At 49.6% G+C, this 27,766-nt stretch overlaps 1 protein-coding gene across 1 annotated transcript; it reads left to right on the forward strand.

The window, feature by feature from the left end:
- VSX2 (visual system homeobox 2) lies at positions 1-26,884 on the forward strand. Its single transcript, XM_067295599.1, has 5 exons — positions 1-430; positions 1,704-1,788; positions 4,589-4,712; positions 24,954-25,134; positions 26,556-26,884. Exons 1-5 carry the CDS (start codon positions 1-3, stop codon positions 26,882-26,884), a joined length of 1,149 nt encoding a protein of 382 aa, XP_067151700.1.
- Positions 26,885-27,766: the final 882 nt, after the last annotated feature.

Here is a 27,766-nt window from a genome sequence, read left to right on the forward strand (position 1 = left end):
ATGACGGGCAAGGCGGGCGCGGCGCTGGCCCCCAGCCTGCCCGGCAAGCCCAAGCCCGACGGCGCGGCCGCCGCCGCCCCGCCGCCGCCGCCGCCCCCCGCGGCGGGGGCCAAGCCCTGCTCCGGGCCCACCCCTCCCCGCTGCACCGGCTTCGGCATCCAGGAGATCCTGGGCTTGAACAAGGAGCCGCCACCGCACCCTCGGGCCGCCCTGGACTCGCTGCCCGCCGGGCACCTGCTGGCGGCCCGCTCCGTGCTCAGCCCCGCCGGGGTGGGCGGCGTGGGCATGGGGCTGCTGGGCGCCGGCGGCATCCCCGGCTTCTACACCCAGCCCACCTTCCTGGAGGTGCTCTCCGACCCCCAGAGCGTCCACCTGCAGCCGCTGGCCCGGGCCCCCGGGCAGCTGGACAGCAGCCAGACGGCCAGCTCAGGTAGGCACGTCCCTGGCCCCGGGGAGCCCGCAGCCGCCGGCGCCCCGGCGGGGGGCTCCCCTCCCGGCGGCGATAAGGCGATTTCGTTTCGGTCCCGCGGAGGAGGCTGAGGTGGGAGCGGTCGACAACGGACCCCCTCGTCCGGGGGCTGCGGCCGCGGTGTGAGCGCGGGGCCGGGGCCGCCCGGCCCAGGGCCGCCCGGAGCCCGGGCGGAGCAGCCCCCCCGCGGCCCCGGCGCCCCCGACTCGTTGCAGGGGAATTAGGGGCCGCCTGGCATCCCTTTCCTAGACGGCAGCAGTCACCCTCAGCCCCCCGTCCCCAGCCCGCCTCGGCTCATCCCGGGACGGGAGGCAGCGGGGCCGGGCCCCGGTACCGGGGGGACCCCCGGCCTCCTCCCGGGAGCGGCCGGAGCCGCCGGCCCGGCCGGGTGCGTCTCGGCGCGGCCCCCGGCCCGGGCGGTGCCCGCCGCCCCCGCCCGCAGCACGGCCCGCCGGGCAGCGCGGCGCCCCGGCCGGGGCAGGTGCCGGGCCGGAGCGGGCCAGGAGCGGGCCGGGGCTCGGGGCCAGCGCCGGCCGCCGCGGGGGCACAGCGGCTCTCATCGAAATGCAGGTCCCGGCCCCGGCCCCCGGCTGCTCCTTCGGGGCAAAGGCAGCGCCGCCGGATCCCTCACACCCTTCGGCGCTGTCACCCCCGGGGACGCGTGGCGGTCGCGGACAGGCACCAGCTGTTCCTGGGGTATTTGTTTTTCCTGGTGGCTCCATAAACCTTTCTTTTCTTTTTTCTTTTTTTTTCTTTTTTTCCCCCGCTCCGGTATTTTTCCGGAGAAGTCCGGGATCCGCGGGCTGGGACAGGAGGCAGCGGGTGCCTCGTCCCGGGGAGGGGGCTGCAGCTCCATCATTTTGGAATGGTTTTGTTGAAATTGCTGGTCTTTGCCTTGAAGCGGCACGACAACAGCAGCCCAACAAACGACTCCGGTGGAGATGGGGCAGAGCGAGAGCCCGGCCCGGGCTCGAGCCCTCCCCACAGGGGCAGATCGCCCTGGGCCGCTCGGCGGGCCGGGACCGGGCCACGCCGCGCCGATCCGGGCTGGAGAGAGCGGCCGGCGGCGGCACCGGCCGCGGCGCGGTGGCAACGAAACCCGCGCCCCGAGGCGAAGGAGAGAGCGGAGCCGCCGGGCCGGAGGCGGCCGCGGGCCCGAGACGGGCCGGCCCGGCCAGCGGGGCCCCGGCGGGGAGGGAGCCCCAGCCCACGGCTGCTGCCTTTCTCTCCGCAGATTCCGAGGATGTCTCCTCGAGCGACCGAAAAATGTCCAAATCGTCCCTAAACCAGAGCAAGAAACGAAAGAAGAGGCGACACAGGTAAGAGAGGGGCCGCCGCCCCGCCGGCGCCCGCCGCCCCCTTCGCCAGCACCGGCACCGCCGAGCCCCGCGGCCGGACCGCTGCCCGGTGCCCGGTCTGCGCTCGCCGCCCGCGCCGGGGCGGGCTGGCCGCGCACCCCCTCCCGGCACCCGGCTCAGGGGGACCCGGCGCCCCTGCGGCTTCTCCCCGCGCTCGGTCCTTTTTCCTTCCTCCTCGGTCAAAATAAATCGGATTTGGGACGTGACTATAAGTAGCAAGGGAACCGGCCACAGGTGTCATTTTATTTTATTTTTCTGGCTGCAGATCCAGGTATCCCGAGCCTCACAACTGAGCCGCTAGCGAACATTTGCGCTGGACGCAGACCGCCAGTGTTCGGGGGGGGCAAAAAATAATCAACCTCTCCCAAACGAAAGCAGTTAAATAATCAAGTGTCCCCTGCCCTGCATTATAGCAATCTTAATATCAGCTATCGGCAAGGGACAATTTCTACCGATGATTTAAATATTTTATTACTTATAAATAAAAGTTTCGGCAATGGATTAAATAATTGGGAAACAGACGCAGCCTGCAGAGAAGCTGAAGAAGGCTTGTGAATTGCTTAAGGAAAAGATCCACTTTGGGAGATACTAAGAGGATTTGGTTTTCCCTCGGGAATAGTCTGGGTAATATACTTTGCCTGACTTCTCCCGTTAAAATGCAGTTCAATTGCCTGCGCTTTATAAACAGAAACGAAAAATACCGTGCCGGGTTCTGGCATTGCTGTGGCCGGAGAGTCAGGACAAAGGACGGCCAGACACCATCCACCATGGGTGATTTAGCAATAATTAAATCAATCCTGCCACGATGCAGGAAGGGTGGATTAAAAGATGCCCCAGTGAAAGCTTAGCAGGATGCAGGGTGGAAGGAGACGGACTATCCCAGGAGACGTCCTGTTATTCATGCAACAGGAGGCTTGGTCTGGGGAGCTTGTCCCAGTCCAGGAGTCCCTCCCGAGGCAAATGTTCCCAGTTCGGTTGGTCTGCAAATATGTACGAGTAAATATGGACTCTTTTTTTTTCCTTTGTGGACTGGACTGGGCTCAGGGCTGGGAGAAACTCAGCAGGGACTGGTGTGAAGGTCACAATTTAGATGGGAGAGAGGAAATATCATTTAGATTTTTTTTATTTTTCAGTTTTAGGCAGCAAAAAACCTGTAACATTTAGCCGTAGTTTTGTTTTCTGTAATAAATGGTTGAGAGAGCTAGTTTTATTGAGAGTGGGGATGACAGGCCAAGAGTCTGCAAATATCTGGAGGATGTAAACATCAGAAGGGAGAGTGTATTGTGTACTGCAAAAGGGACAGATAGGGTACCTAAAAAGGGAAAACTTAAGCTGAACATCAGGAAAAACCCTCCTGTCAGTGAGCATTGCTGAGCTTTGGAGCTCTTGCCAGAAGAAGGTGGGAGTAGATGCTTAAAATCTAAACTAGATAAAATTTGGAATAATGTACCTTGTGATCCCAGAGAGAAAATGCATGAGCTAAGGCACCTCTGCAATTCCTAGAGTTCACAGATTTGTCAGAGCTGAAGGAAAACTGTCTGAAAAGAGAATGGATTTAAGAATGATTTTAAATAAGGATCTGATGGCGAGCAGATCCCTTGCATTTGCATGCTCCTTTTGTTAGTAACATGATCGATCTGGTAGAATTCGTTATATTTTGAATAGCAGAGGATATTTTTGAGAATTTCTATTCACCCTAGCTGGAATCCTATGCCTTTTTTGAAATTCTGATTTATTTCAGAAAGACTTTTTCCTCTTTCCTACCCTCTTCTGAGAGCTACATGTTTCTTAGTTTGATAATATATTTATACATGTAGTCTGAACAAAGGCTGTAGTTTTTATTTTTTTAACCATTGGATTGGTGTTGTCTTTTTTTAATTGTGTTTTGCATACCAGGGGCTTTGAGGGTGGGAGATTTAATACTCGGGAGAGTGGAAGTGGTCTGAGACCTCTCCTCCATCCCCTGGAGATGGGCTTTCATCCATCTTGGCTTTCCAGCTGCTGATTTTTCAATTTGGCTGTCCTGAGCTGAGACCTGGCTGTGTAGCGGCAGGTTGGGCTGCTGTCCATGCAGGGCTGGCTGGGAGGATTTCTAGAGGATAACGGGGTAATGTAAACTGGCAGAGAGCAGCTAATGGGATATCGGGGAGGGAGCAGCCCCTGGGGTCTGGTTGTAGGGGCTACACTTGAGGGAAATGACTGGCTAAAGGTGGTAGGGAGCAGAGTGGATAAAACCTGTGGAGTATTGAGCTGAGGAGCAGGGCTTCAGGGAGGGCTGCTTTGCTTTGCTTGTGAAGAGGCTACCGACCAGCAGCTGGGGAAGGGATGGACACTTCTCCAGAGGGGGTGCTGACAGCAGACTATTTTATCTCAGCGTGATGATCAAAGGGTTAAGAAACCCTTGGATACAGGACAGGGTGGGTGGGGGTGGTTCACCAGGTGAGGGATGTGGGAGGGTGAGGGAAAGTGGTAGCTGTCAGGGGTGAGAGGTAGTGGGAATGGTCTCCACAAGGAAGTCCCTGAAAGGGAAGGTGAATTGTGACTGTGCAAAGTGCAGTCTTCTGGCATTTTCTCGTTCTCCTTTCACCCCAGGACCTGACTTTTTGTGCATAGAAATACAGGAGACAGATGTGTGTGGGGGGGAAAGGCTATGTGTTACCAGGTTACCCAGGTTTCTTTTGCTTTTGTGTCCTTTTTCACTCTTTGTCACCTTTAGTTCTTCCTCTTATGTTTTTTGATCAAAGAGTTTTACTCCCCTCAGGACAATCTTCACATCCTACCAACTGGAGGAGCTGGAAAAGGCCTTCAATGAGGCCCACTATCCTGACGTGTATGCTAGAGAGATGTTGGCCATGAAAACAGAGTTGCCAGAAGACAGGATACAGGTAATCATATCTCTTGGACCTTCTTATCCTGCCCCTCTCAGCCATGTTCATCCCCTCCTGAAGGAAAGATAGCAGCATGGGAAGGATCACATCTCTGAATAAATCTCCACAGGTGATCCTGTTCTAAATGCAGAGGTAGCCAGATCAGCTGTTCTTTGCAGATTTGTATTTGGTGTTTGTATGTTGACATGTGATGTGTTGTAATGGCAACTTGGTGTGTGTGTGTGTGTGTGCAGGGTTGCACTGTGTCTTTTGGTGGGAGAAAGTACTGTACTGACTGTAAACTTCCAGAGCAGCTGCCACAAGGTCTATAGGGTAACCTACATATTATATCATGGGTGAAACAGGAAAATAGATACCTGAGGAAAATCTGGCAACAGAGGGAATCCTACATCATCAAAGGGGAACTTGTGTGCAAAGAAGGACTCTGCAGAGTCTCAAGGCCTTAGTGGTATAGTCAAGAGAGCTGCATGGAGACCAGGTTTGGAGGGAGGTTGGGGAGGGAAAGAGCTCATCTCCATTCCTTTGGGCACAGGACGATGCTTAGGGATGAATTGGGCAGCTAGTACCGTTGTAGGTAGGATGACTGCAGTGTGGGAATGATACCTGAGTCCCAATAAGGTGTTTGCACCATCTCTGTACATTCACTGCCTTTGCATCTTCAAATAGCAACTAACTTCCCTGAAAGTCTCTCGGGCTTTTCTTAATTTTTAGTGTTTGGGGTTTTAATTGCATGCTAGTCCCTTTGCACCACTGTGAGGCTGTGTGAAATATCACCATTGTGTGGTGAATCCTTCAGTGATAAGGAATGGCCCAAGCATACCTGTGCCAGCACCAGCCTTTGGCATGCACAGCAGATAGTGTGCAAGAAATCATTATAGCCTGGAAAGCTGGAGAAGACTAAGGCTGCTACAGATAGTGGGGAGGCAGGGTGAACTTGGACAGAAAATGCAAAGCTCACAAGGGTGGACTGCAGCAGCTTCTGCTGCCTCCCTCCTCCCCATACCCTGCTCTCCCAGGGTTGCTGTACAAGGCACAGGAATGTAGTAGCCAAGTTTTGGATCCATTTTTACTGATGCAGGTGATGTTCCTTTGCTGGCTGGGATTAAACTAGTCTGTTCTGCACACTGGCATTGGCTGCCTCTGTGACTGGTACAAAGCAGCTTCTACAAGAGATGCTGACCTGAGAGCTGAGTGGTTTGGGGAGGGTCTTGGCTTTCCTGGTTCCCTCTGTTTTCTCAGGCCCTTCTCACCCATGCCAAATACCCTCTGATCTGTTCCTTCAGCCTTTTCTCTTTCTTTGCTAAAGAGATACCCTCAAGGGAGCAGCATCCAAGGCTATGGGAAGTAGCACAGAGGGTACTTAGCAAGGTAACACTGATGCTGGCATGGAGGCATGACCCAGGGCTAGGGTGATTCTCCCCAGCAAATCAGCAGCCCTTTTTCCCCCTCAGTCCTGAGCATGTCTCCTTAATTCCCCTCATTCTTGCACTCAATGAAGAGTGCTGTGTTTATAAAAGCAAGTTGTGCTTCTCATCCAGTTGTGCTGTCAGACTCTTGCTGACCTAGCAGACTTGCAGATATCCTGTGTGCTGATGGGGTTTCCAGCAGTCTTCAGAAACAATAAATTGGCCCATTGCCTGAAATCTTAACTGGTGGCTTAGGACTGTGCTCTGAGCTATGAGCCCTGATGCTTTGCCTCTACAGAGTGAGTTGGATGGAGGGTCGCATCTCCACTTGTGACTCTGTAGGACACCAGATCAAGGGGGAAGAGACCTGCTGGGAGTTTATATGATGCTGGGGGTGGAAGGAAGGTCCTTTGATTTCCCATAAAGGGCCTTTTCAGGTAGAGATTTGTCTAGTGACACAGTAGATATTGAACTGCAGAGCTACCATTTCTCCTGTGGCAGGGTCATACAAAAGAGTCCTGAGCATCACTGATGGGGGAGAAATGTTAGTTTCAACAGCCCTCTCCAAGGAGTTAGCACTTGATTGTCCCTTATCACATATTCTATCAAGTTTTCCTTGTCCATATCTCTTTTGTGTCGCAAGCCATGGCAAGATGATTCCTGAGCTTGACCATGCTTCTTGATATTTTGCGTCATGTTCCTTTTTAACTTAGCTCCCTTTGTATGAGTCTAAAACTTTTCCCTTGTTATGATGTTTACACTCTTTAAATAAATCTAGGCTGTTCACCTGTTTTCTTCTCCCAGCTGTCACTTTTGGCTTTCATCATTGCTTAAGTAAGCTGTAAAGATCATTTCTGAAATCATTCCTCATAAATCACACTCTGGTCTCTTAATCATGTGGTTCTTCTGTGAAACACATTCAGTTTGCCAGTTTTCCTGGTAAAGAGGGACCAAAAACCTTTTGCTGCACACCAGATGTGTTTGCACCGGTTCAGCTGGGCTTCTGATTCCTTGCAGGAGCAGCCCCAAATTAGCACTGGTCTATTTTGCTTTCATATCTGTTTGTCTAGTGATAGTTCAGTCACTTCAAGCCTTTTTTAGACAGATCTGCTCCTCAGGCTTTTTTCTTCAGTGTCCTGGGTTTCAAACAACACTTTACTAACTTTGGCTAGCAAGCATAATGACAGCCCTACAAGATCAGACAGTGGTGAGTGGTGGATGTTACAGAAGAGTAAGAGACCAGGGCAAATACCTAGTGATACTTGCTGAATACTTTGACAGCTTTCAGGGATTTTGAACACATGTAAATATCTTAACATCCTCTGGCAAGGAGTTCCACAGCAGAACTACATGTGTGAAGCAAATCTTTATTTTGAATCTATTAGCATCATTTAATGCCTCATACTACTCCTTTGGAAGAGATAGCTGGCAATTAATTTTTATTCACTTCTTCATAATACTTATAATTTCATACCCTCTTAATTTATTTTTTGCATGCGTTTCTAACTGCTCAAGGGAGCTCTATATTTTGGCATTTTCATTGTGTTTGCAGTTTCTCCCATCTTTCAATGTTGTTCTCCCCCCTCGTGTAGGTCATTAATGAAAGTGTTTTCTAAGGTTGTTCTGAACATCATGTGCTGTGGGTTCTTGAAGCATTTCATGTGGGTTCACAAAGGAGCCTCACCTACCACTGATAACTACCCCTTATTTTCATTCATGGAATTATTTCTCAGGAGGTAATAGTCAAAGAAAGCAAATCACTTATGGAATTCAATATGAAAGTAAAATTCAAAGAGCGCAGTTGAGAGAATGGTATATAGGAACTGCTTGCATATAAAACCTTCAGCAGAACACTGCAAATAGCCATCAGAGGCCAAGAAAGTTACTTGTTTGAGAGAACATTGAATTCAGGAAAAATATTCAAATCCTTCATTTAATGAGAAGATGAATATGTATTTTTTTCAAGGCAGCACACTTTCTTATTTCCTCCTTTATTGAGCTGGCTGCTCTTAGAAGTAACATGAGCATCCTCCCATTGGGCAACATGGGAAAAAATTAATTTTTCTAATAAGACACTTTTCACAAGTCAGATCAGACGTCACTGACTATTTTGCAAATACTTGAAAAAGACTACATTCATCAACGTATTTAAAATAACATTCAGAAGAGTTGAAGTGCTGCTATTAAAATAAACCCAGACTATTCTGGGATTCCAAATCTAGATGGATGGCCTCAGGCTGACAAGAATTCTGATACTCAACTTAAATCAGTGTTTTTCTCGTAACAGTCTCTTAAATGTATTGTGTGGATTTAGATAAGTTGCTCTTATTGAACTTATTAATATGTGACATTTCTAAAATTTAACCCCCACTATATAAAATATTATAATTCAGTAACTGTTTGATTTGGGATTATTGAAATGCTTGGTATGTTTGACATTATGGTATGTCTCTTACTAATTAAACGAATTTATCAGACGAGTATTTCCAAAAAATAAGATCCTGATGGCCATTGTGGGGACACTAGATTTATCTCTTAAGGGATAATCAATTACAAAAATGGAATAAAGTGCTAAAATCTGGCAGTTATTGTTGCTAAATGATTATATGGTGCTTGCATAGCTCACATAAGAGAAAAACACTAAAGATGTTTGTCCCATGGGCTTCTAACACAGTTTAAGGACTGAGGATCTTCTGTGCATCCAGCAGGCTTTATCACATAGCAAAAAGACAATTTTGGAAGTTCAACTAAAGACAACAGAGCAGCTAAAATTGTAATTGAAAATGCATTGTTTTGGTTGCTGTTAGAGTAGCACATTTCAGTATCACCATGTATGGGGAACAGGGATGGAAGAATCAGGAGAGGTATTTATTTGGAAGGAAACATTTATACCAAGAGTATTTTTCCAGAAAGAGGCTTAGCTTGGTTCAGCTTTGCAAAAATGTTCTATATTTAGAGGCTGCAAGTTGGAAAGAGCTGAAGGACCTGTCTTGTGCTGAGTAGGAGCTCAGGGATGAACCCATGGAGTTCTCTCAAGAGACTTGATGGAAAGTGTGAAGGGAAATTTTGCTTCGTGCAACTTCAGCAGCCCTGGCTTGCTCTCACTCCCAGCAGCTTTTCCTGCTTGCTGCAGAGCATTGCTGCAGGTGCTGCTGGAGTGTTAGGATCTGGTGTCTCCCTCCTACCCTGCTTCAGGAGGAGAGCTGTGCCATGTGCCAGCCCATGAGCTTTGGACTGGTCTGGCTTTCACCCATCTCTAGCTCCTAGTTGGCACTGGAACTGTATTGAGGTGCTGCAGTGGTCACCAGCATCTCTTCTGTCCAGCTGTAATATTTTAAGGCAAAACTCTTGGATCTATGACCCTGATAAAGAGGATCCTGGCTACTGGGGCTGGACGTGCTGATTAAAAAATAGATTATTTTTGCAAAGCAATGAATTTTAGTCCTAATCCCACAGTGTAAGTGTTGAGCAGGGATGTCTGCTCCATGCACTCACTGGCCTTTCCTGAATCTATGCCTGGAATGGCTGTCAAGGGATTTCTTAGTGCAATGGAAAACAGTGTTGCTGTTGACTTTTCTAAGGTTATGAGATTCCAGCTTGTCACTGTAACTCTCAGTAGGTGAGGATCTGCTATTCTTGCTAAATCTTAGGATGACTCTCTCTTTCTGAGGAGAGAAAGTGGCCAGAATGAGACATGCTTCATCTGGGTTCCTACCCATATCTCTATACAGCAGATTCATGGCAGATTATGTAGCTGGAAGTAAATTACCAGGGTTATTAGGATGGTTGGAGGTAGATTACCAAGGTGATGGAAACACTGAAAGGGTTACTGCTGTGTGAGCCAGCCATTTCAACAGGCTTTCTCTTAAACATCAAGTAGTAAAACCCTGCAAGAAGTTAATCATGAAATAGGCTGGATACCTTCTCTTCCAATAATTCCTGATCACTGGGGCAAGCCACGACAGTGTGATACCAGAAAAGTGTCATTAACTTCCCCTATGCTTTTAAAAATGTAGAAAGTGTACAAGTGAGAGTAATAAAACTAATCAAACTTACTGGCTTGGTGAGAATATTATGATGAGTGTTCCTCATGGCGTATGGTGCTTCTCTGCCTCCATGTCTTTAATTGGTATGTGAGGAGTTCATCCACTTTGCTGCCTCCTCAATAACATGCTTGTTTAGTTGATCTAAATTCATATTCATATCCATTTTTCAATTAAGAGTTGTTTAATTTGGCCCTTTCTGTAATGGAGTGTTTTATTACCCTTTGTCTATGGCCCGTTTTCAGTCCATGTGCTACAACTTTGTTTTGGAGTTAATTACCACAGCAGCAATCAGAGGGGCTGGGTGATGGGAGAGCGCAGGAGCCTGTGCAAGCTCTTCCCAAAGGATTACCATCTGAAAAGTATTACACTGCATGCATTTGGGCAGAGGAAAAATGAGGCAGTAGATGAGGGGAAAATGGAGGCTCTGGAACATCTCTTCAGCTAACTATGAAATGGGAACTTTTCTGCCTTCCCTGGACCATGTATATAACCTGCCCAGCTTGTGGGATTTTCCCTGGTAGAACTGGGGCTGTAGATGCAGTTTAAAAGGCATTTCTTTGTGCAGAGGTGGAGCTCTAGAAGTATGAATATTTTGCACACTCAGGTACCACTTTATCCCTCTGTGTTCACTCACTGAGTTCCTTCAGCCACAGGGCAATTTTCTAAATAGGACAGAAGATCAAATAACAACTTTGTTTGTCCTTGTCTTCTATTCTTTTTCCTGTAAGATGTTTATGGCTGTCCCAATGTAAGGGACTGTGGTTTTGGTCTCCTCCTCCACAGTAGCAGGAGTGAAATGGGGCTTTGCAGTGACTACTCCTTCCTTGTTTTGCCCATGGTTTGGAGAGACTGTCACTGAGGGTCAGGTACCCACAGGCGTTGGGGCACTCAGCTCCCCATGAGTGGAACAGCAGCCAGGCAAAAAATATGCTGTAGCTTGTTGCTGTGAAGCACCTTGGCAGGGACTTTCCCCACTGCAGCCAAGAGGAGAATGAGGGATGACTCTGCAGAGTTAACGACAGCCTGTGACAACTCAGGTTCTCCTCTCTGTATTAATCTTTCTGTTTTCTTAACAACAGTAGTTTAAGGATAACACTTTTTGGAGTTAGCTTAGGCATTGTGGTTGCTCAACCATTTAAACTCTCCTGGAAAGTCTACCCTAAATCTCTGTGCTGGGAACACTTGCATTCACTCCTGCTGTTAATGTAGAACCTTCTTTTCTCTTTCCTCTGATACCTCTGCAGTTTTTCTCAACTGATTTTTTTAAAAAATAATTGAGCAGCCCAGCAAGTTCAATAGTTAATTCCCCTCCAGCCCTAGGATGCTTGGCAGAGGGACCTGCTGATGGTTGTGTGTTAAGATTTTCCTTTAATGGCCCTTTATAATAAAGTTTTCCTCCTTTCCTGGCTTTGAATACAGATTTTTTTTAACAGTTCAATAACACAGGCACTTTAGAGACATGGTTAATTTACTCTTCCCTTTATTTCTTAATGGGACTATTTTTCTCTATAGTGCTTATCTTTTACCCTGGTAGGTCTCAACAAGCTCTTCTGATTCTTCTCTGGCAGTACAAACCTGCTCTTCCTTTTCACTGTCCTTTGTGGGTATTCTGTGAAAGTGGTTTTGCACAGGCCTATGCATAAACACAGAAATCATACTGCCATCTTCCTCATGCACCAAGCTGTTGAGAAGTCTTGTTCTCAGCACACATACAAATGGCCCTGATCTCCCCAGAGGTGAGGCTGGAAAGGGCCTCTATGGAGGAGAAATCAGGAACCGAGATGAAGGACAAACTGTTGCTACAATATCCTACAACAAAGGTGGCTTCCAGAGACCACCTTGACCAGAGGCTGTGAGAAAACATCAGGAACTCCTCTGTCTACTCAGAGCAGCATTGCCCTGGGAGCAGCAGGAGCCATTTAGTTTGGAGACATGTAGTTTAGGGCCTGCTGGATGTGAAAAGTGCAGTTTGATCTCAGTTTGATCTCAGCTTCCCATTTCAGTGGGTTTCTATTAGACTCACAGCTGTATGAACATAGGCAGAGCTGATACTTTGGCTGCTAATTATTAGAGCTCTGAGCTGCAGTTTTCTCTCCAAATTCATACCAAAGGCATGCAAGTGAAGCATGGCTTATACCTGGTCATGTTCCTGTGACTAATACAAGGGCCTATGGTGAGTGTGTTGCGCATTAATAAGCATAGTGAGGTGGGGAATAATATACCCTCTCCATGCTCTAGAAATAACCAGCTGACTGACTTCTGCCTGGCTGTTGGAGCTGACTTGCTACAATTCGGACAAGCACCAGCTTGGGATGGGCTTAGCATGTACCCATGCTGCTCAGCCAGACCAGCATCACTGGGCTGTCCACCCACACCTCCGGGAAGCTCTGGCTCATCTGCAGCTGCAGGGTCGGCAGAGTATGCTACTGGGGGCAATATCTTCTCATCAGTGCTACCATTGCCTAAGGGCACTGCCTGGTTCACCCAGAGGGAGGCTTGTTTGGGAATACTCATGTATGCAGTGTTTTTGATTGGGAAACAGGCCCTTGGAAGGACCAAAATGACCTGACTATTTAGATGTATGGGATGATTATCTGTGCCCATCACTGGTCTTAGCCAGATGTGTCAGTGGTGTCTGTTCCAAGATAACTTGTTTTATGTCCTGTAGGTGTTTCTGATATCTCTAGGTCCCTGTATATGTTTGGCCTCACTGCCATGCTTCTAATTGAGTGTCCTGCATGACTGTCATTTATTAGTTGAGTGGATCAGCTCATTGAGTTTATATTATGGCCCTGACTGAGATCAAGGCTTTACTGGCTAAGTGTATAACTAAAAGAAAGTCCCTGCCTGGGAGATTTTAGATGAGGTGGACAAAGCTGGTATATGGGCATATGTGGGAATGTCCTGGTGAGCTTGTCCTAGTGTGGTGAGCATCTGTAAACCTCCTTGGAGCAGCAGGCCTCCCCCTGCTGCAGTGGAAAGGAGGCTGTGTTTTGACAGTTTTGTGGATCACACGATTAGCTGAGCTGTGTGCTAGCCAGAGCTGACAGTGTTGGCTTGAGACCTAGGTGGCATGGCAGCACTGAGTGCACAGGGGATGTGGAGGCAGAAAGAAAGGTTCCTCATCCTGTGTGTGTGTGTGGGGTGAGTCTTCTGCAGCTGTAAGGTGTCACATGAAAAATCCTGGAGTTTTGAGTTACAAAGAGAAGGTTAAGGGTAGACAGAGCTAAGGCACAAGGGTGAGGAAGAGGTAGAGCCAGGAGCAGACACATGGTAGGCATAGAGCTCTGAAGGGTTTCCATAGTGCAGCCACAGTATTTGCCTGTCCTGGCTGTTCTGGCCTGCTCTTGGGCTCTGGTGGTCCTCCCCCTTCCCTAGAAGGTGTTGCTAAGGTTGGGTGCTTAGAGATCTCCTATTGTCTGAAGCAAGGAATTGCAAACACCATCCTTGCTATGTACCTTCCTAAAGGAGGTGACCAACAGTTCACAAGATGATCAGGTGCAGGGGAAGCTCTACAACTTTTTAGCTGGTGATTTCAACACAGAAAAATTTCTAGTAGACTTTTGTATTTGTGTGTGCACACATGTACATACAACACAATGGAGGCTTAAGAGAACACCACTGTAGAAAATAAGAACAGTGTAAGTTTGTTCATCATCAAGATAAAATGAACAAGATGAAAGTGTTTAACTGTTACATGTTGGAAAACAGAAGAATGACTATTACCTATAAAGGATTGCAGCTTTCTCCTGTACACCCCTTTTGGTGCTCAATCCAAGTTACTGCATGGAAATTTACTATGATATGTTGCGACTCACTGCAACATGCTATGACTTATTACAACGCTTAACAAGTTTCCAAAGGTATTTTTTACCTATCCCCAAGCTCTCAAGGATGGGCTTAAACCTTGCGTCAGGAAATGGCGGGCACCACATAGTGCTGCAGAGACTGTCTCTTGCTGATCCACAGCCTTTGGTTCCTGCAGTTTTTCTGGAGAATGGCAGAGCACACCTTTGCCCCTTACTCTGTGTGTACTGATAAAAGAAGCGTCAACATGCAGCTCCTTCTGGTATGCAAGGGGCAGCGCAAGAGAGCAGGCAATGTTCCACAGCTTCTGATGAGGAAGGAAGTCTGATTTTCCCCAAGTTCTGGTTTTGGTTCCCACTGAAAGTTGTCATAGAGGGGAATGTGCCATTTCTCCTCTGACAGCCCTGCCTGGCTCTAAAACGAAGGTGATAACATGATGTGTACCCCTTGTGACCTCTCAGCAGTTAAGGTTCATGGAGCACACTGCATATGGCTATTTATAAAGACCTGTGCTAAGGTTTCCCCTGTGCTGGAGGAGCTGCACAGGAGTTTCAGAATGGGAACATGAGGCAACATGAAATTACGCAGACAGGATTTCAGTTTGGCTAGTGGAGGCCAGGCTTACCCTTGGCAGCGCGAGTACCCATAGGATAGATGTTCTGTGCAGTATCACCCTTAGTGTTAGTGACAAATGTCTCCCTGGGTTTGTGGGGACTAGGACAAGGTGTGCATCCCTGACAGCTTTCCTGCATCTGTTGTACACCTACCACCCTCCTACTTTTCCTGTTTTTCCAATAGCATCTTAGGAAAAGAGGTATTTGAGCATTTAGCCATCATGTCCAGACATCTGGCAGCCTGTATGGAGCAGTAGCTCCACCCAAGCTGTCGGTCAGCTGGGAATCTGAAAATCATGGCATCATGATCTGACCACGATGAAGCCAATGTCTCAGGGATGCATTTGCTGTACAGATCAGGTGTGTGCTGAACCACTGAACTCACTATATGTACAATGCACATCGTGTGCACACTTATTTCTCTTTGCGGAAGACAGGAGCTCTGCACCTGATGATAGTTTTCTGCTTTTTGAAGGTCACATGCAAGGAAGTGTGAGAAAATGTGTTGCTACATGATGTAGTAAGGCCAGGTGAAAAACATGACTTACCAAGGGCATATAGTTTAAAACATGATTCTTGGCTCTTTCCCTCCCCTTATTTTCTTTGACTCACTTCTGTCATGCCTCAGCCGTTCGTTCAGGATGTATCTCTGTTGCTTTGTGTCTACCTTGCTGTGAAGACAAATCACCATGAAGCCTGAAAAGTGACAAGCCTGTTGGTCAGTCTGGCTCCCAGTGAATCCCAGCATAGAGAGCAGCACTTGCAGAGTGCACATCTCCTCTGGAGAGACACATTAGATGTGCTCCAGTCTGTGTGGCATCTTTGCCTCTCAGGAAACAGGGTCAGAGGCAGCCAAAACACAGAGCTCCAGCCCCTCTTTGTGTGCTGGTGGCTCCCTCCAGTGCCACTTTTACCCCTACTTCAAGTTCACTCTGAAGGCCTGTGCAGGCAGCACATGCCACAAGGGATTGGTGGAGGCTGGAAAGAGCAGGATTAGGGTCACAGTGATGGGAAGTGGCACTGGGGTCTGTAGGCAGTGTGAGATTTTTACAGCTTTGGCTGCAAGAGTCAGATGCAGTACAACCTGTAGCCATATTCAGCCCACTTAGTGCTTTTAAGATCTAGATTCAGAGGCAAGCCTGGCCTGTAAGATGTGCGGCATGGGAATGCCGTAAGTTCTTGCTAGGTGCCATACTGAGCCTGTGTTGATTGAGTACCCTGTAAGCTAGTTTAGCTTAGAGGAGACCCAAGCTTGGATCAAGAAATCATGTCTGTGTTCAAGAGGGAAGAGTACTGTCTCCTGGATCATTTAAGCATGCCTGTTTGATCTGTTAGCTGAGTGCCTGGAGCAGTGAGGGATTCATTCTATCTTGTTTTTCAAAGGGTAAAGCCAAAACAACTGCTGGTAGGACCAGCTGCCATCCCCTCTGAACAAGTATCACCTCTGCTTTTCTAGGACTGATCTTAAACAAGCTGTTTCCTTTCTCTCTTCTAAACTGCATCAGATCGCAAGGGACATCTGTACTTCTTGAGCAAGGGTGCTAGCATTAGTGCTGGCAGCATGCTGTAGCTGCTCAGAGCCTCAGGCATGAGAGCATTGGCACAGAACCTGGCAGGACAGTGCAGGCAAGAGTCCCCTGTGTGCTGGTGCAGCCCACCTGCTTCTTCCCTCTAGAGTTGGTCAAGGAAGAGAGATCAAAATAACCTTTGCTTAGTCTACCTAGCCATATCTCCAGAGATGGGATAATAGCACACACCATCCATGTAAAGAAAAATATTAGGAAACTCAAGGGCACATCTGTTGCCCTTGATACTACCACATCTAAATTTCTCTCTGGAACCACCATTGTCTCTATGCTGCTTGATGACCTGATACCAACCTGGAAAGGATCTTAAAACACTGCTAGAAGGAGGAAAGACAGCATGTATTTTCTCCTGGAACAGTCTTGGTCAGTAATCCAGAAGAGGAGCAGGCCAGTAGCTGGTCAGACCATGAGTATCAAGTGCCAGTCTTGAAAAAGGAGAAGACTGGGATAGCGTTAGAGTTGCTGATGAATTCCCCACTTACCCTCCCCAAGGTATGTGGCTGTGGGGCAGAGACGACCACAGCTATTACAAAGAAGAGCTTTTGTTGTGCAATGTACAGGAATTACTCTTTCTAATGTGAGCTCAGGAAGCTCTTTACTAGCTTTTCGGCAAGCAACAGGGATGATGAGTCCTGTGATCAGCCATGCAGGCCATGTGCAACCTTTACTGTTCTCATTTAACTTCATATCTGTTTTACACCAGCCATAGAAAGTGATGTCACCATAAACACTGCCAATAATTTTGACATTACATTTGAAAAGACAGCGGTGAACTGTTTCCAGGTTTACAGAAGTGGTGCAGCCTCCGCTAGCAGCCTGGGGACAGAAAGTTTTCAAGCCAGGCCAGACTGCTCCCTCCTGGGCACTTCAGGGTGGCCCAGCACCTGGCTGGAAGCACACACTGGCCTGGGGTGATCACTATGGGGAAGGGATTCGGGGAGGCCCCAGGCCACCCCAGTCAGATCTTATGCTGTTGTGGCGATTCAGTATACAGTCATGGGGCCTGTGAGCGTGGATGGAGAGATGCGCAGAGGAAGACAATCTTTTCTTTGCAGTGCTTATGTTCTTAAATTTGACCCAGCTAGGGCTGCTGACCCCACTGATACGAGGGTAAGGGCATCACTGTCTTTTCAGCGAGGTTTCCATTTTGATTATTCTCATGGTAGGGGCTTGACATGGAAAGGAAGGAGGTAGAAAGGGATGTGTATAGTCATCAGGAAGTACAGCATGCTGAGATGGCAATGGGGCCCCTGGGTGTGGAGGTGAAAAGGGGGAGCTCTGAGCTGGTACATGACTGGACTCAGTGATGGGATCTGAACAGGGAAGTGACAGGTGTATGGCTGGAGACTGCACAAGTGTGAAGAACTTGCACTGAGAAACCCTGAGATGGCATACAGTGAGGTGACAGGATTAGTCCAGGGCAGGCTGGTGGGGAAAGGAACATCAGAAAGTACAGAGCGCTAGTGAGGATGTCTGCATGTTTTCCATGGCAGTAAATACCAGGGAGGGAAGAGATCTTTGGATGAATATGAGTAGTTCAGCATCTCCACAGTTCAGCCTGAGATGGCTGGATCCCTCAGGGAAGAGCAAGGCGCTGGATGGACAAGAACATGTTGGATCAGAGACCAGTCAGCACCATGATGTCAGTGGGACCATGACAGCAGATTATCACCCGAGGCAATATCACAGGGGAAGTCCAGAAAGCTCCGAGGCTCCTGGTTAGGATGGGCAGTGATCCTCTGCTGTGTTCTCACTTGAAGAGCTCAGTGTCAGAAAGGGCTTCCTTTGCAGGATTTGTGCAGAGCAATAGCTCGGCTCCCCTGAGAAAGCAACCTAATGTTTGAGCCACAGGTACTATCAGAGAGCAAAGAGGCCTGGAAGAAAATGGCTGCTAGTCCATGTGCAGGGGAGACCGTCTGGGCATTGCTGGTGGGGGAACTCTTGGGATTTTTGTCCCTTTCCCTAGTTTTTGGTTTGCCAACAGCCCTGTGTACCTGCTTACCTGCTCCCTGTGACGTGGCAAATATACGTGCTGGCAGGGCAGAGTGCTGGCGTGCGTGCATGCATGTGTGTGTATATGTGCATTTGCTTGTGGCCATCTAGTGGACATTTTAGCATGCACCGGCTCGGTCTGTGACCATCCCTGTGCTCCATAAAGCAGTGCTCATTGACTGAAAGACCTCTGTTGAAATACTGTGTCAAAGGTGGTTTGTGAGATTTGATGAAGCAAAAATTCACCATTATCAAGCCTAGAATTTTTCTTTAATGGATGGGGAATGCTTGGGTGTGTGGTATAAAACTTTAACTAGAAAGACAAAAAAATGGCCACTGCTAGCTCTCTTGTCTGTGTTCCTCAGCTTGGAAAGTAGGGGCCAAGGAAATTTAACAACCTAAAAAAACCCTTAAAATATCCCATTGCTAATTCAGGTTCCCAGATCACAGCTATCATCAGGGAGACTTCTCTCTTTAGCAGACCATGTTTCAGGAATTGATTAGGTAAACAAACTAATTAATATGATGAATGTAGATAACAAGGGCAAACTGAGTCTCACATCCCTTTGCAAAATGAGAGATTCCTCCTAATACAATTTGCTCTTCTACACCACCAATAATAATATGAAGTGTCAATTAGGGAGTGTGTGATATTCAGCTCTGAACAAATGATAGGGATTTTGTTGATGGTTAGATCCCCTTTGAGCAAGGTGTTATGTGACCACCCTACATTTGCCTGTTTCATGCTGAAAGCGTGTTTTACAAAGCAATGGGTCTTGGTTTTTCAGCTTTGATATGCCTAGAGGACCAAAAACAGTGAATGTGAAAGAGACTGTAGGTACTGTGGGGTGCAGAGGCTTACCTGAACTTGCAGCACACACTGTGAAGTGAGCTTTGTCTTGTCCTACCGATGGTGCATTGCAGGGGTCGAGCAGCCTTGTTAATGTGTGCTGTGGCTGCTGCCCCCCTCAGCTGGGGAGAGTCACAGCCCCAGATCCAGCCCTTCCTGTGCCTAGGGCAGCACTTGTGGTGCCTCAGGAGCAACCCAGGAGAGGGGCTTTGGGCTGCTAAAGAGCAGGAGTGCACATACAGGCAGAATCCAGATACCAGCATGTTCTGCTGCAAGGAAAATGCTAAATTTGTGACAGAGTCACAGAAAAGGGCTTTGAGCACACATGGAAACAGCTGCACTGCTGATAGCAATCAGCAGAGATGCATTTCATGAGCATTAAGCATTGCAAATACCATGCTACCTCACAGAAATATACCCCTTTCCTGCCTAGTTAAGGAAAGCCAGTGAGCAGGGCCAGATCCTCTTTTAAAGAGACCAGCTAGGTCTTGCTGAGGCAAGTCAGGCTCCTTCAAGTGTGGAGTGGCCATCGCCTTCATCTGATATGCAAGATCTCAGCTACTACTGCCCTGTTCCCTCTTTCCTGCCCTTGGGAAAGGGTAAGAAGAAGGTGGTTTTAGCCAATATGGGATGGCTGAATTTCTCCAACGTGTGGGCTACCAGCAGATGGGATCAACAACCCATATTGCTGTTACCCAGAGACAGCTCAGAAAAAAAGAGCAAAAAGAAAAATCTGACATGTGGCTGAGCTGAGCAGAGAAAGAAGCTATAACTGACCACAAATTGGGTGAAGACGGTATACTCCTGGAAATCTCCAGTAGTGACTGTCTACTCACAGCTGAGTGTCTGAACCAGAGGAAATGTCTGCCCATGTCCATGACTGATTTGCCCTGTGCTCAGGTGTGCACAGCTCCCTGGTGTCTGTCATCTCTCTCTGTTTGGGCCCACCTGGGCTGTGAACATGAGGCACTCCATCAAGTGACAGACAAGGACACAGCCTGGGAGTGGCAGTCAGAGCATAATAAGCCATGGAGCAAGTAAAAGTGATTGTTATGCAGCAACCAGTCCATGGACAGCAAGATGTCAGTGAGACTGTAACAGTCCAGAGAGGTGGGAGGTAGCTGGCACCCAGTGTGGCCCCCCAGCAAGAAGGGCAGCCTGAAGGTTACAGGGTCCCTTTCATTTAGGAAGATACAACAGGCACAGATGACACAGTAGTGCCACACAGCACAGAGGGGTTTGGTCTGTGCAATGTAGCCCTGACCACTGTCCGCTCAGGCCATAAACTTCGGGGCTACCTCAGGTGCCCTTGAATGCTCTGGGCCTTGGAGGAGTGGATCTACAGGCAAGCACTTAGCAGGTTGCTCTGCTCTTCAGGCTACTCCATTAGCTTCCTCTCCACCCTGTCAGCATCTTGTCTTTCCTACCATGCCCTGCTCAGCTCCACCCACCACTATCTCTTCCCAGACTCTCACTCTAGGCTCATCCCTTCCCTACAAAATCCTTCATCTCTTTTTCTTTGCACGTCCTTTCTTAATTCTTCAAGTACTTTGTACTCCCTCTTTCTTCTCTAAGTCACAGAATTCCCGTCCTTCTCCTCCTGCTTAAAACTAATGTCTTTTAAGAGGCTGGTTCTTGGATTTTCGGGTTGCTCTTCCTTGAAGAGCCAAAGGATAACAGGACAAATTTGTCCTCTTTACTCTGTTGGCCAGTTTTTCAGGACAGGTTTCTTGGAATAAGTGCCACATCTTTCACAGAGGGTGCTCATGTGATAATAAAAAGATGTAAATGATCTTAAGATGTAGCATGTTTGTCCAAAAGCCACCTCTGCCCATCAGATTGTGATAGCTTTGCAAAAACATCAGACATGCTTCAGTAACCACAGTCTGAAACTGATAACGGCTTGCAGCCACTGCTTGTGAAGTGTGGAAGTGCAAATACACAGTCTTTTCACTGTACATTGGGCTGTCCAATGGAGAACCAGATGAAAGCAAAACCTATATGGTAAGAAGCAAGGTGTGTGGTACATATCCATATAAATAAGCATTCTACAAAGTTGAGTTGACCCACATAATGGGAAGGGACAAGAACAAACATGGACAAACCTAAACATTGCTTGAAGCAGCCCAAATATTACAGAACAAGAGAAGCTGTAGAACAAACATCTCAAAGCAAAGACTACAGCAGCCAAGAAGACACAATATCAAAACTGCAAGTAAATGGAAGTGTAAGGGTGAAACCATCTCCAGTCAAGGAAAGAAAAGTGAGGTGCCTATAAATACCTTTATTTTCAGAAGTTGTGGCTGACATATCAACATAGCTGAAAATACCTCAGAATTACTAAAACTGTTGCACGATTCAGCTCAGAATCAAGGCAAAGGAAAATTTTGGTAACATGTCAAGAAATCTTTCTCAAGACTGAAGAAAGCAGTAACATCTTCTCCCAGAAGAAAGCCCCACTGATGGAACCATTTGAATGAGGGCAAAATCCTGAGAACAGGTCATAGGGAATAATTCTGCTGATCTGAAACAGTGTGGGAGTGGAAAGTGCCATCCTGGAGCTCTTCCACCATGCTGTTTGGGACAGGGGTTGTGGCAGAGATGCTGCATCAGTTTCTGATCCCATGAATGTTCAGGTTTCAACAGCATTGGTTTCAATGGACTTCATGCCTGAGATTAAGATATGGCTCCTGGTGTCAAAACAAGGCAGTCAACCCTCCTGATTTTCATTCTACTAGAAAATCTGGCATTTCAGTGCTTCCTTTTTCCATATCAAAACCAACAGGAAATTCACATCAAATCACAAAAAGTTATTTGGGAAATCTCAAAATGAGCTTACAAAGGTGTTGACGTCATTTTGATTTTCCCATTTGGTTTTATAGCATAGATTTTACATGTGTTACATGGACAAGGTTAAAATAAATCATTCAGAAGAAAGCTACAGATAATTTTCATTATACTTTTACTGGCCAAATGCAGTTTTTCTTTGCGATTGAATCGGCATTTTTGACAAAATTTTCCACTGGCTCTAGTCAAAATTGGGCTGCCAATGGGCAAAGCTTGTGCTGTTTTCTGCATTTGCTTGACAGTGCTTTTGGGATGGGGAAGCTTGGTGGCAGCATGTCTAGTCACAGTGCTGGGAGGCCTCATTGACACCACAAATGCAGTGCGGGCAGAGGCCAGGGCAGCAGCAGGGCCGGGGCGAGCTAGGGCCAGGACCTGGGCCCTCAGGGTGGGCAGAGAGGACAGAAGGAGGGAGTACGAGGCACTGAGGAAGATGCTTGAGACATGAAGGCAGGAAGAAGGGAAAAGGGAGGGGTGATGAAAACAACAGTGAGGAGGCATTTGGGTAAAAGGATTGTGAAGGGTTTAAAAAGTTATGTGCTTGGTACCTGCAGGGAAAACCTGTGCCTGGCTGAGATCCCAGGTGTGATAACTGGTGATAAATGCAGCTGCACAGAGGCAAGCTGTGCAAGCTGCTCTGGATACATGGAGCGATGTCATTTTAGCCCCAAACCAAGGAAGATCTGCAGACACTGTCCCTTGGAATTTCTCCCTGAGGCAAAGGGAAATAGAGGAGAGCTCTGCAGTGAGGGAAGTAACTGTACTGGTTTATCCAGGGCAAAATAGGAAAGACCCCTTTCCTGGGCCCGGTATGTCAAGCTGCCTTCTTGTAGCACAAAGGTGTCAGGGGTTTGCCACCCCTGCATGGTGGGTTAGACGAGACAAAAAAGGTTTGTGCTGCAGCTGGAGAGGGAATGATCCCAGCCCCCTCCAGCTCGGCCCATCTCACGCCAAGGCGGGGAGGAGCTCATGGCCTTGAGTGACGGACCCTGGCAGTGTGGCGCTGACAGGACGACGAGCAAACCCGCGCATTGTGCTTTGTGCTGTGTCTAGTTGGTGACATGGTCAGAGAGGGAGGCTGAGCTCTCCTGAGGGTCCTCGCTCAGATCTTAGTGGATTCACAGCTGACAGTGGCCCAAGAGTAACCTACCCACAGAATGAGAGAGTAAATCAGGTTGTTTTTCAGCATTCAGGGGAGATGGAGATGCTGGTGTGACATGTTTCACAATGCAGCCTGGCTGTAAAATCCCTCTGACATGCACAGTGTCTTCTGCTGGGAGAAGCTGGGATCACAGCAGCTGAGATCTAGGAAAGACCAAAGCTGGCAGCCTATTACCGGCCACCAGCAAACTACCTGCCTGCCCTGCCCTCTACCTGCCCCCCTGCCACCAGGGCCTCCTGTCACAGAGGCTGCAGCAAGAGCAACTTGGATCTTCCCTAGCTAATGCCCCCATCTTTTCCCACCCTGCTGGCTTGGAAGGGCTGGATTTATTTTCCCACAGTTGGCTGTGTGCGCACACTATCCTTCCTGGCCCATCCTAGGAAATAGCTGAGGAAGCAAATCTGTCCCCATAAGGTATTGGATGCTGTGCAGTTCCCATAGAGGAGGTGAGCTCACCTTCCACTGCAAAGACAGCCGTGGCTGGGAGCAGGACCTTGCTCCATGCCAAGGTGTTGCTCTTGTGGTCCCCATGGCAGAGCTGGGGACCCCAGGCTGGTCCCAGCCCCCCAGTGCTCCCCACTGCAGCCTGGGCCCCACCATGGCTGTGGGCAGCAGAGGCAACAGAGGGTTAAGCTGTCAGCTCTGTAATGTTAAACAGGTGTCAAAGGCACCTCCATATATCTGCAGATTGAAATCAAATTCTTTGCAGTATAAAAAGATAAATTACCCAGGCGATTCCTGCCTCATCCCACTCATCAGGCCAGCGCCAGACGGCAAGCAATTTTTTTTTTTAATGTGCTAACGACCTAATCAAGCAATCAAGTCGGAGAAGATTGCGGAGTGACCCCGAGCATCCATCTGCCAGCGAGACCCCACCATTCATTTCCATTCTGCCGTGTACTTTCCGGGAAAGGGAGGGGAAAAAATAGAAGAAAAAAAAAACTAAACAAATTAACACCCAATTTTCTGTGAGTCTAATTAGTTAAATGAGGAGGTGTCTGGGGTGTCCACAGGGAGGGAGGGGCTGCCTCTCAGAAAGGGGACTGGTAACTCTGTGGCATTAATTAGCGCAGGTCAATGGCGTGATTCCCTGGGGACCAGCTGCTTTAATTTCCCGTGATATTTCAGTGCCTGAGGCCCATCGATTCAAACTGAAATTAACTTATTTTTCAATCAGGCCTGGGCTGCCCCTGGGGCTGACTCTTCCTTTGCCTCCTTCTGAATAGACCTCGAGCAATTTTTCATCTAAAGCTGATGCCTCTGCTCTGCGGGAAGGGAGGGAATAAGGGGAGGGAGGAGGGTGAGTGAGACAAGAGGAATGGAAATCAGAGAGTGAACACTAATAGATTTCTGCACGCACCCCCCCCCCCCCCACTGCCGCCTGCGTCTCTGCTCGCTGCCCCCCAGGTCACAGCTCAGAGATTATTCTGCCAATTTTCTGAGAAGATGAGGGGCTTTTCAAACTGGGAATTCAGGGTGAACTGCACAGATCAGCTCCCCCTTCTCCTGCCTTTCCCCTCTCTAGCGCATCCGCCCCCAGCCCAGCCCTCCCTGCAGGCACCGCTGCGCACAGCCCTGTTCCGCAGCTTAGACACCCAGTAAATAATGAAGGAAAATCTTAGGCACGAGAGCCAAAAGCCACTAGAAAGAGACACTGCAATGGGAAATTAATTATATCCTGCAGAGAGGGATGGGACCTGCTCTTACGCTTGGCCCTTGTCGCTCCTGCAAGGGAGGGGGGCGGGGGAGAGAAATGCACAGCAGCTGCTGTGTGGGGGCAGAAGGCCACCGCTGCTCTGGGGAGGAACATGCATGCGCCCACTTTCATCCCCCTGCACAAGCACACGTGCGTGGTGCCCAGGCTGTCCAGGGATGGGAACAACATGTCTCCCACCCCCATAACCCGCAGTGTCTGTTGTTGCCCGCCCCAGGTCTGGTTCCAGAACCGCCGGGCCAAGTGGCGGAAGAGGGAGAAGTGCTGGGGCAGGAGCAGTGTGATGGCGGAGTACGGCCTCTACGGTGCCATGGTGCGCCACTCCATCCCGCTGCCCGAGTCCATCCTCAAGTCTGCCAAGGATGGCATCATGGAGTCCTGCGCCCCTTGGCTCCTGGGTAAGAGAGCAGCCGCCTTCGTGGGGGCAGTGAGGGGGCTGGCACAACGGCGGGGGCACAGCAAAGAAACTTGAGTCATGCGGAAAACACTGAATGTGGGGAGGCAATTACTTGCACTCCCGTCCGCCCCGACATCCCTGAACAGGGACACAGCCTCTCAGCAGTAGGGTCTGACTGCTAGTCCCAGACACCTGCTAGTCCTTGGATCCTGACTTGTGGGAATGCATAAGCTGCTGGGACAAGTGAGGGATTATACAGCCCAGGTTCCTCCACCAAGGCTCTGGCTGGGGCAGGAATTAACTCCCACACTCAGCCTTCAGCTCCTGTGGTGTGAGTGTCCCCTGGGTGCAGTCCCAGAGCAGGCTCCTTCCCTTGCTCAAGGCAAGAGGTTGTCCAGGTCTAACTCCCCTGAGGGGCGCAGGTGACGCTGTGTGGGGTGTGGGGACCCACTGTCTTTGCACTTGTCCCAGGGTTGGATTCCCTTTTTTCTGGAGCAACACACTGTTCTCTCCTGCTGTCCTCAGCAGCTGAGGGTACTACATTTTTGCCTGGTTTTGCTTTATTTTCCAGGGGGGTAGGGATGGTGTAGGCATGGAAGTAGCAGATACCCTATCACACTCCTGCTCTTTGCTTCCTGCGTTCTGATCTTTCAGGCTGATTCTGCCCCCAAACTAATTTCTGGCATCTTAAAATGCCTGTCCTGTCCTCTGTCTGCGTGACACGGAGAGAGATAGAGGGGTGGGTTGTGTGAGGAAGGAAGACATATGGGAATAGCAATGGGAGATCTCTGTCTGGTCCACTAGTGAGTCTGCCAGTTCCCTGCTCTCTGTCTGGCTCAAGCACCTGCACGGTTGTGCAAGATCCTCATCCTCTTTCATCGTGGTCCCATAGTTGGGTATGTTCCCATCTGACAGGACCCAGAGGCTCCCCAGTGTGATCCTGCTGTGACTCCCCTGTGCTGGCAACATCCCTGCCAATGTGTGGTGTCAGACCAGAGTGTGCTCATCCACTCTTAGCACTGGTCCTGTCAAGTGGAGATACATCTGCTCCTGGTTCTGGCCCATCCCCAGTAGGTTGCTGGGGCAGGTTCATCCCTCCAATTTGAGGTAGCCATGGCTGAGAGCAGGGTCCCCACTCAGCCCTGCCTGCCACCAGCATGGGGCCAGCTGGTGCTCCCACGCAGAGATGCCCCGCATGCGCGGTGCTGCAGACCCTCAGGTCAGGTTGTCCCCAGGAGAGAGCTGGCTGGGCTGCCCTCGCGCAGGGCTCGGAGCGACGGGCTCTCTGTGACTGCTGTTTGAAGCAAGGGTTTCTGCTTTTCCTTAATTCTGGCCTCTCTTTATCTTTGCTGTTTTCAGTTCAAGATGGCTTTCCCATGCCCAGGCGCTTTTCTAAACCCGAATACCAACAATTCTTTTTAGGGATGCACAAAAAATCTCTGGAGGCAGCGGCTGAGGCAGGAAGGAAGACGGAGGTGGAACGCCAGGCCCTGCCCAAGCTCGACAAGAGCGACAAGGAAGAGAGGGGCCCAGATCCTAAAACCACCATTTCCCAGGAGGAACTGAGAGAAAATAGCATTGCTGCCCTCAGGGCCAAAGCTCAGGAGCACAGCACCAAAGTCCTGGGGACCATTGCTGGGGACACCCCAGCCCTGGGCAGGAAGCCAGAGAAAGGGGAGGAGGCCGTGGCAGAGGACGAGAGACAGACAGAGAAATCAAACTCATCACAGAAGGAGGAGAAGCTGATGTAGGGGGGAAGAGATGACGGAAATCAGCCCCAAAAGACACTGTCTCCTCTGGGGGCCGCAGCCTCCCCTCAGACTGCCAGGGCCCTCCGGCCACCCCTGCCCGGGGAGCGAGGCCGCCACGGTCTCTGAGTTTCAGGAAGCCACAGGCCGAGCCCCAGGGCTGCCTGGCAGGGGTGTCCAGAGCCCGTTCCCCGCAGATGTACCCTGTCCTCACTCCCATGCCCTCAGGCGTATTGCCCCCTTCCCCACTCCTGGTGGGGGATCGGAAACTGTCCCTGTCTTTATCTGAGAGGAAACCGAGGCTCTGGGTCCCTCCGGCACAGCTTCACAACCAGCTTTGGGTCCAACCCATCAAGTTTCAGACCCCGTCCCCATCCAGTCTCCTGTGAGGAGTCCCTCCGCTATCATGGAGTGAGTCTGTCCCTTGCTGCCATCTCCCTCCTTCATGCACACCTTTCTCCTCACTAGTACCTGGCTCCTAGCTGCCCCCGGCTGGGCTCCCCCTTGCCCACACAGACACTGCCCTTGGCCATCCATGGGAAAGGCCTGGGCGTCCTGCCCAGGGGCTGCATGGACACCGCTGCCCTGCCCTCGCCCCTGGCCTGCAGCGCTTCAGGAGCCGGCTGGCAGCACAGACATGCGGCCTCCCCAGCACCGGCGCCCGCACCAGCACCTTGCTCTGCCCCAGGCTGCAGAGGGCAAAGCCACGGCAGCGTTTGCATGAAACAGTGAGTCTCTTCCAACGGTGGTTTGCACCTTCCACATGTGTTTCTCCTGACTCAGCGCTGGTGTCTGCGGGGAAGGGGGCGGCTGATTTTGAGCAGTTGATTTTGGTCTCCATTTTCCAGGGAGCAGCAGGTTTCACCTGCAGGCGCGACCCCCCCA

The sequence above is a fragment of the Apteryx mantelli genome, chromosome 4, assembly GCF_036417845.1.
Source record: "Apteryx mantelli isolate bAptMan1 chromosome 4, bAptMan1.hap1, whole genome shotgun sequence".
NCBI classification, from domain to species: domain Eukaryota; kingdom Metazoa; phylum Chordata; class Aves; order Apterygiformes; family Apterygidae; genus Apteryx; species Apteryx mantelli.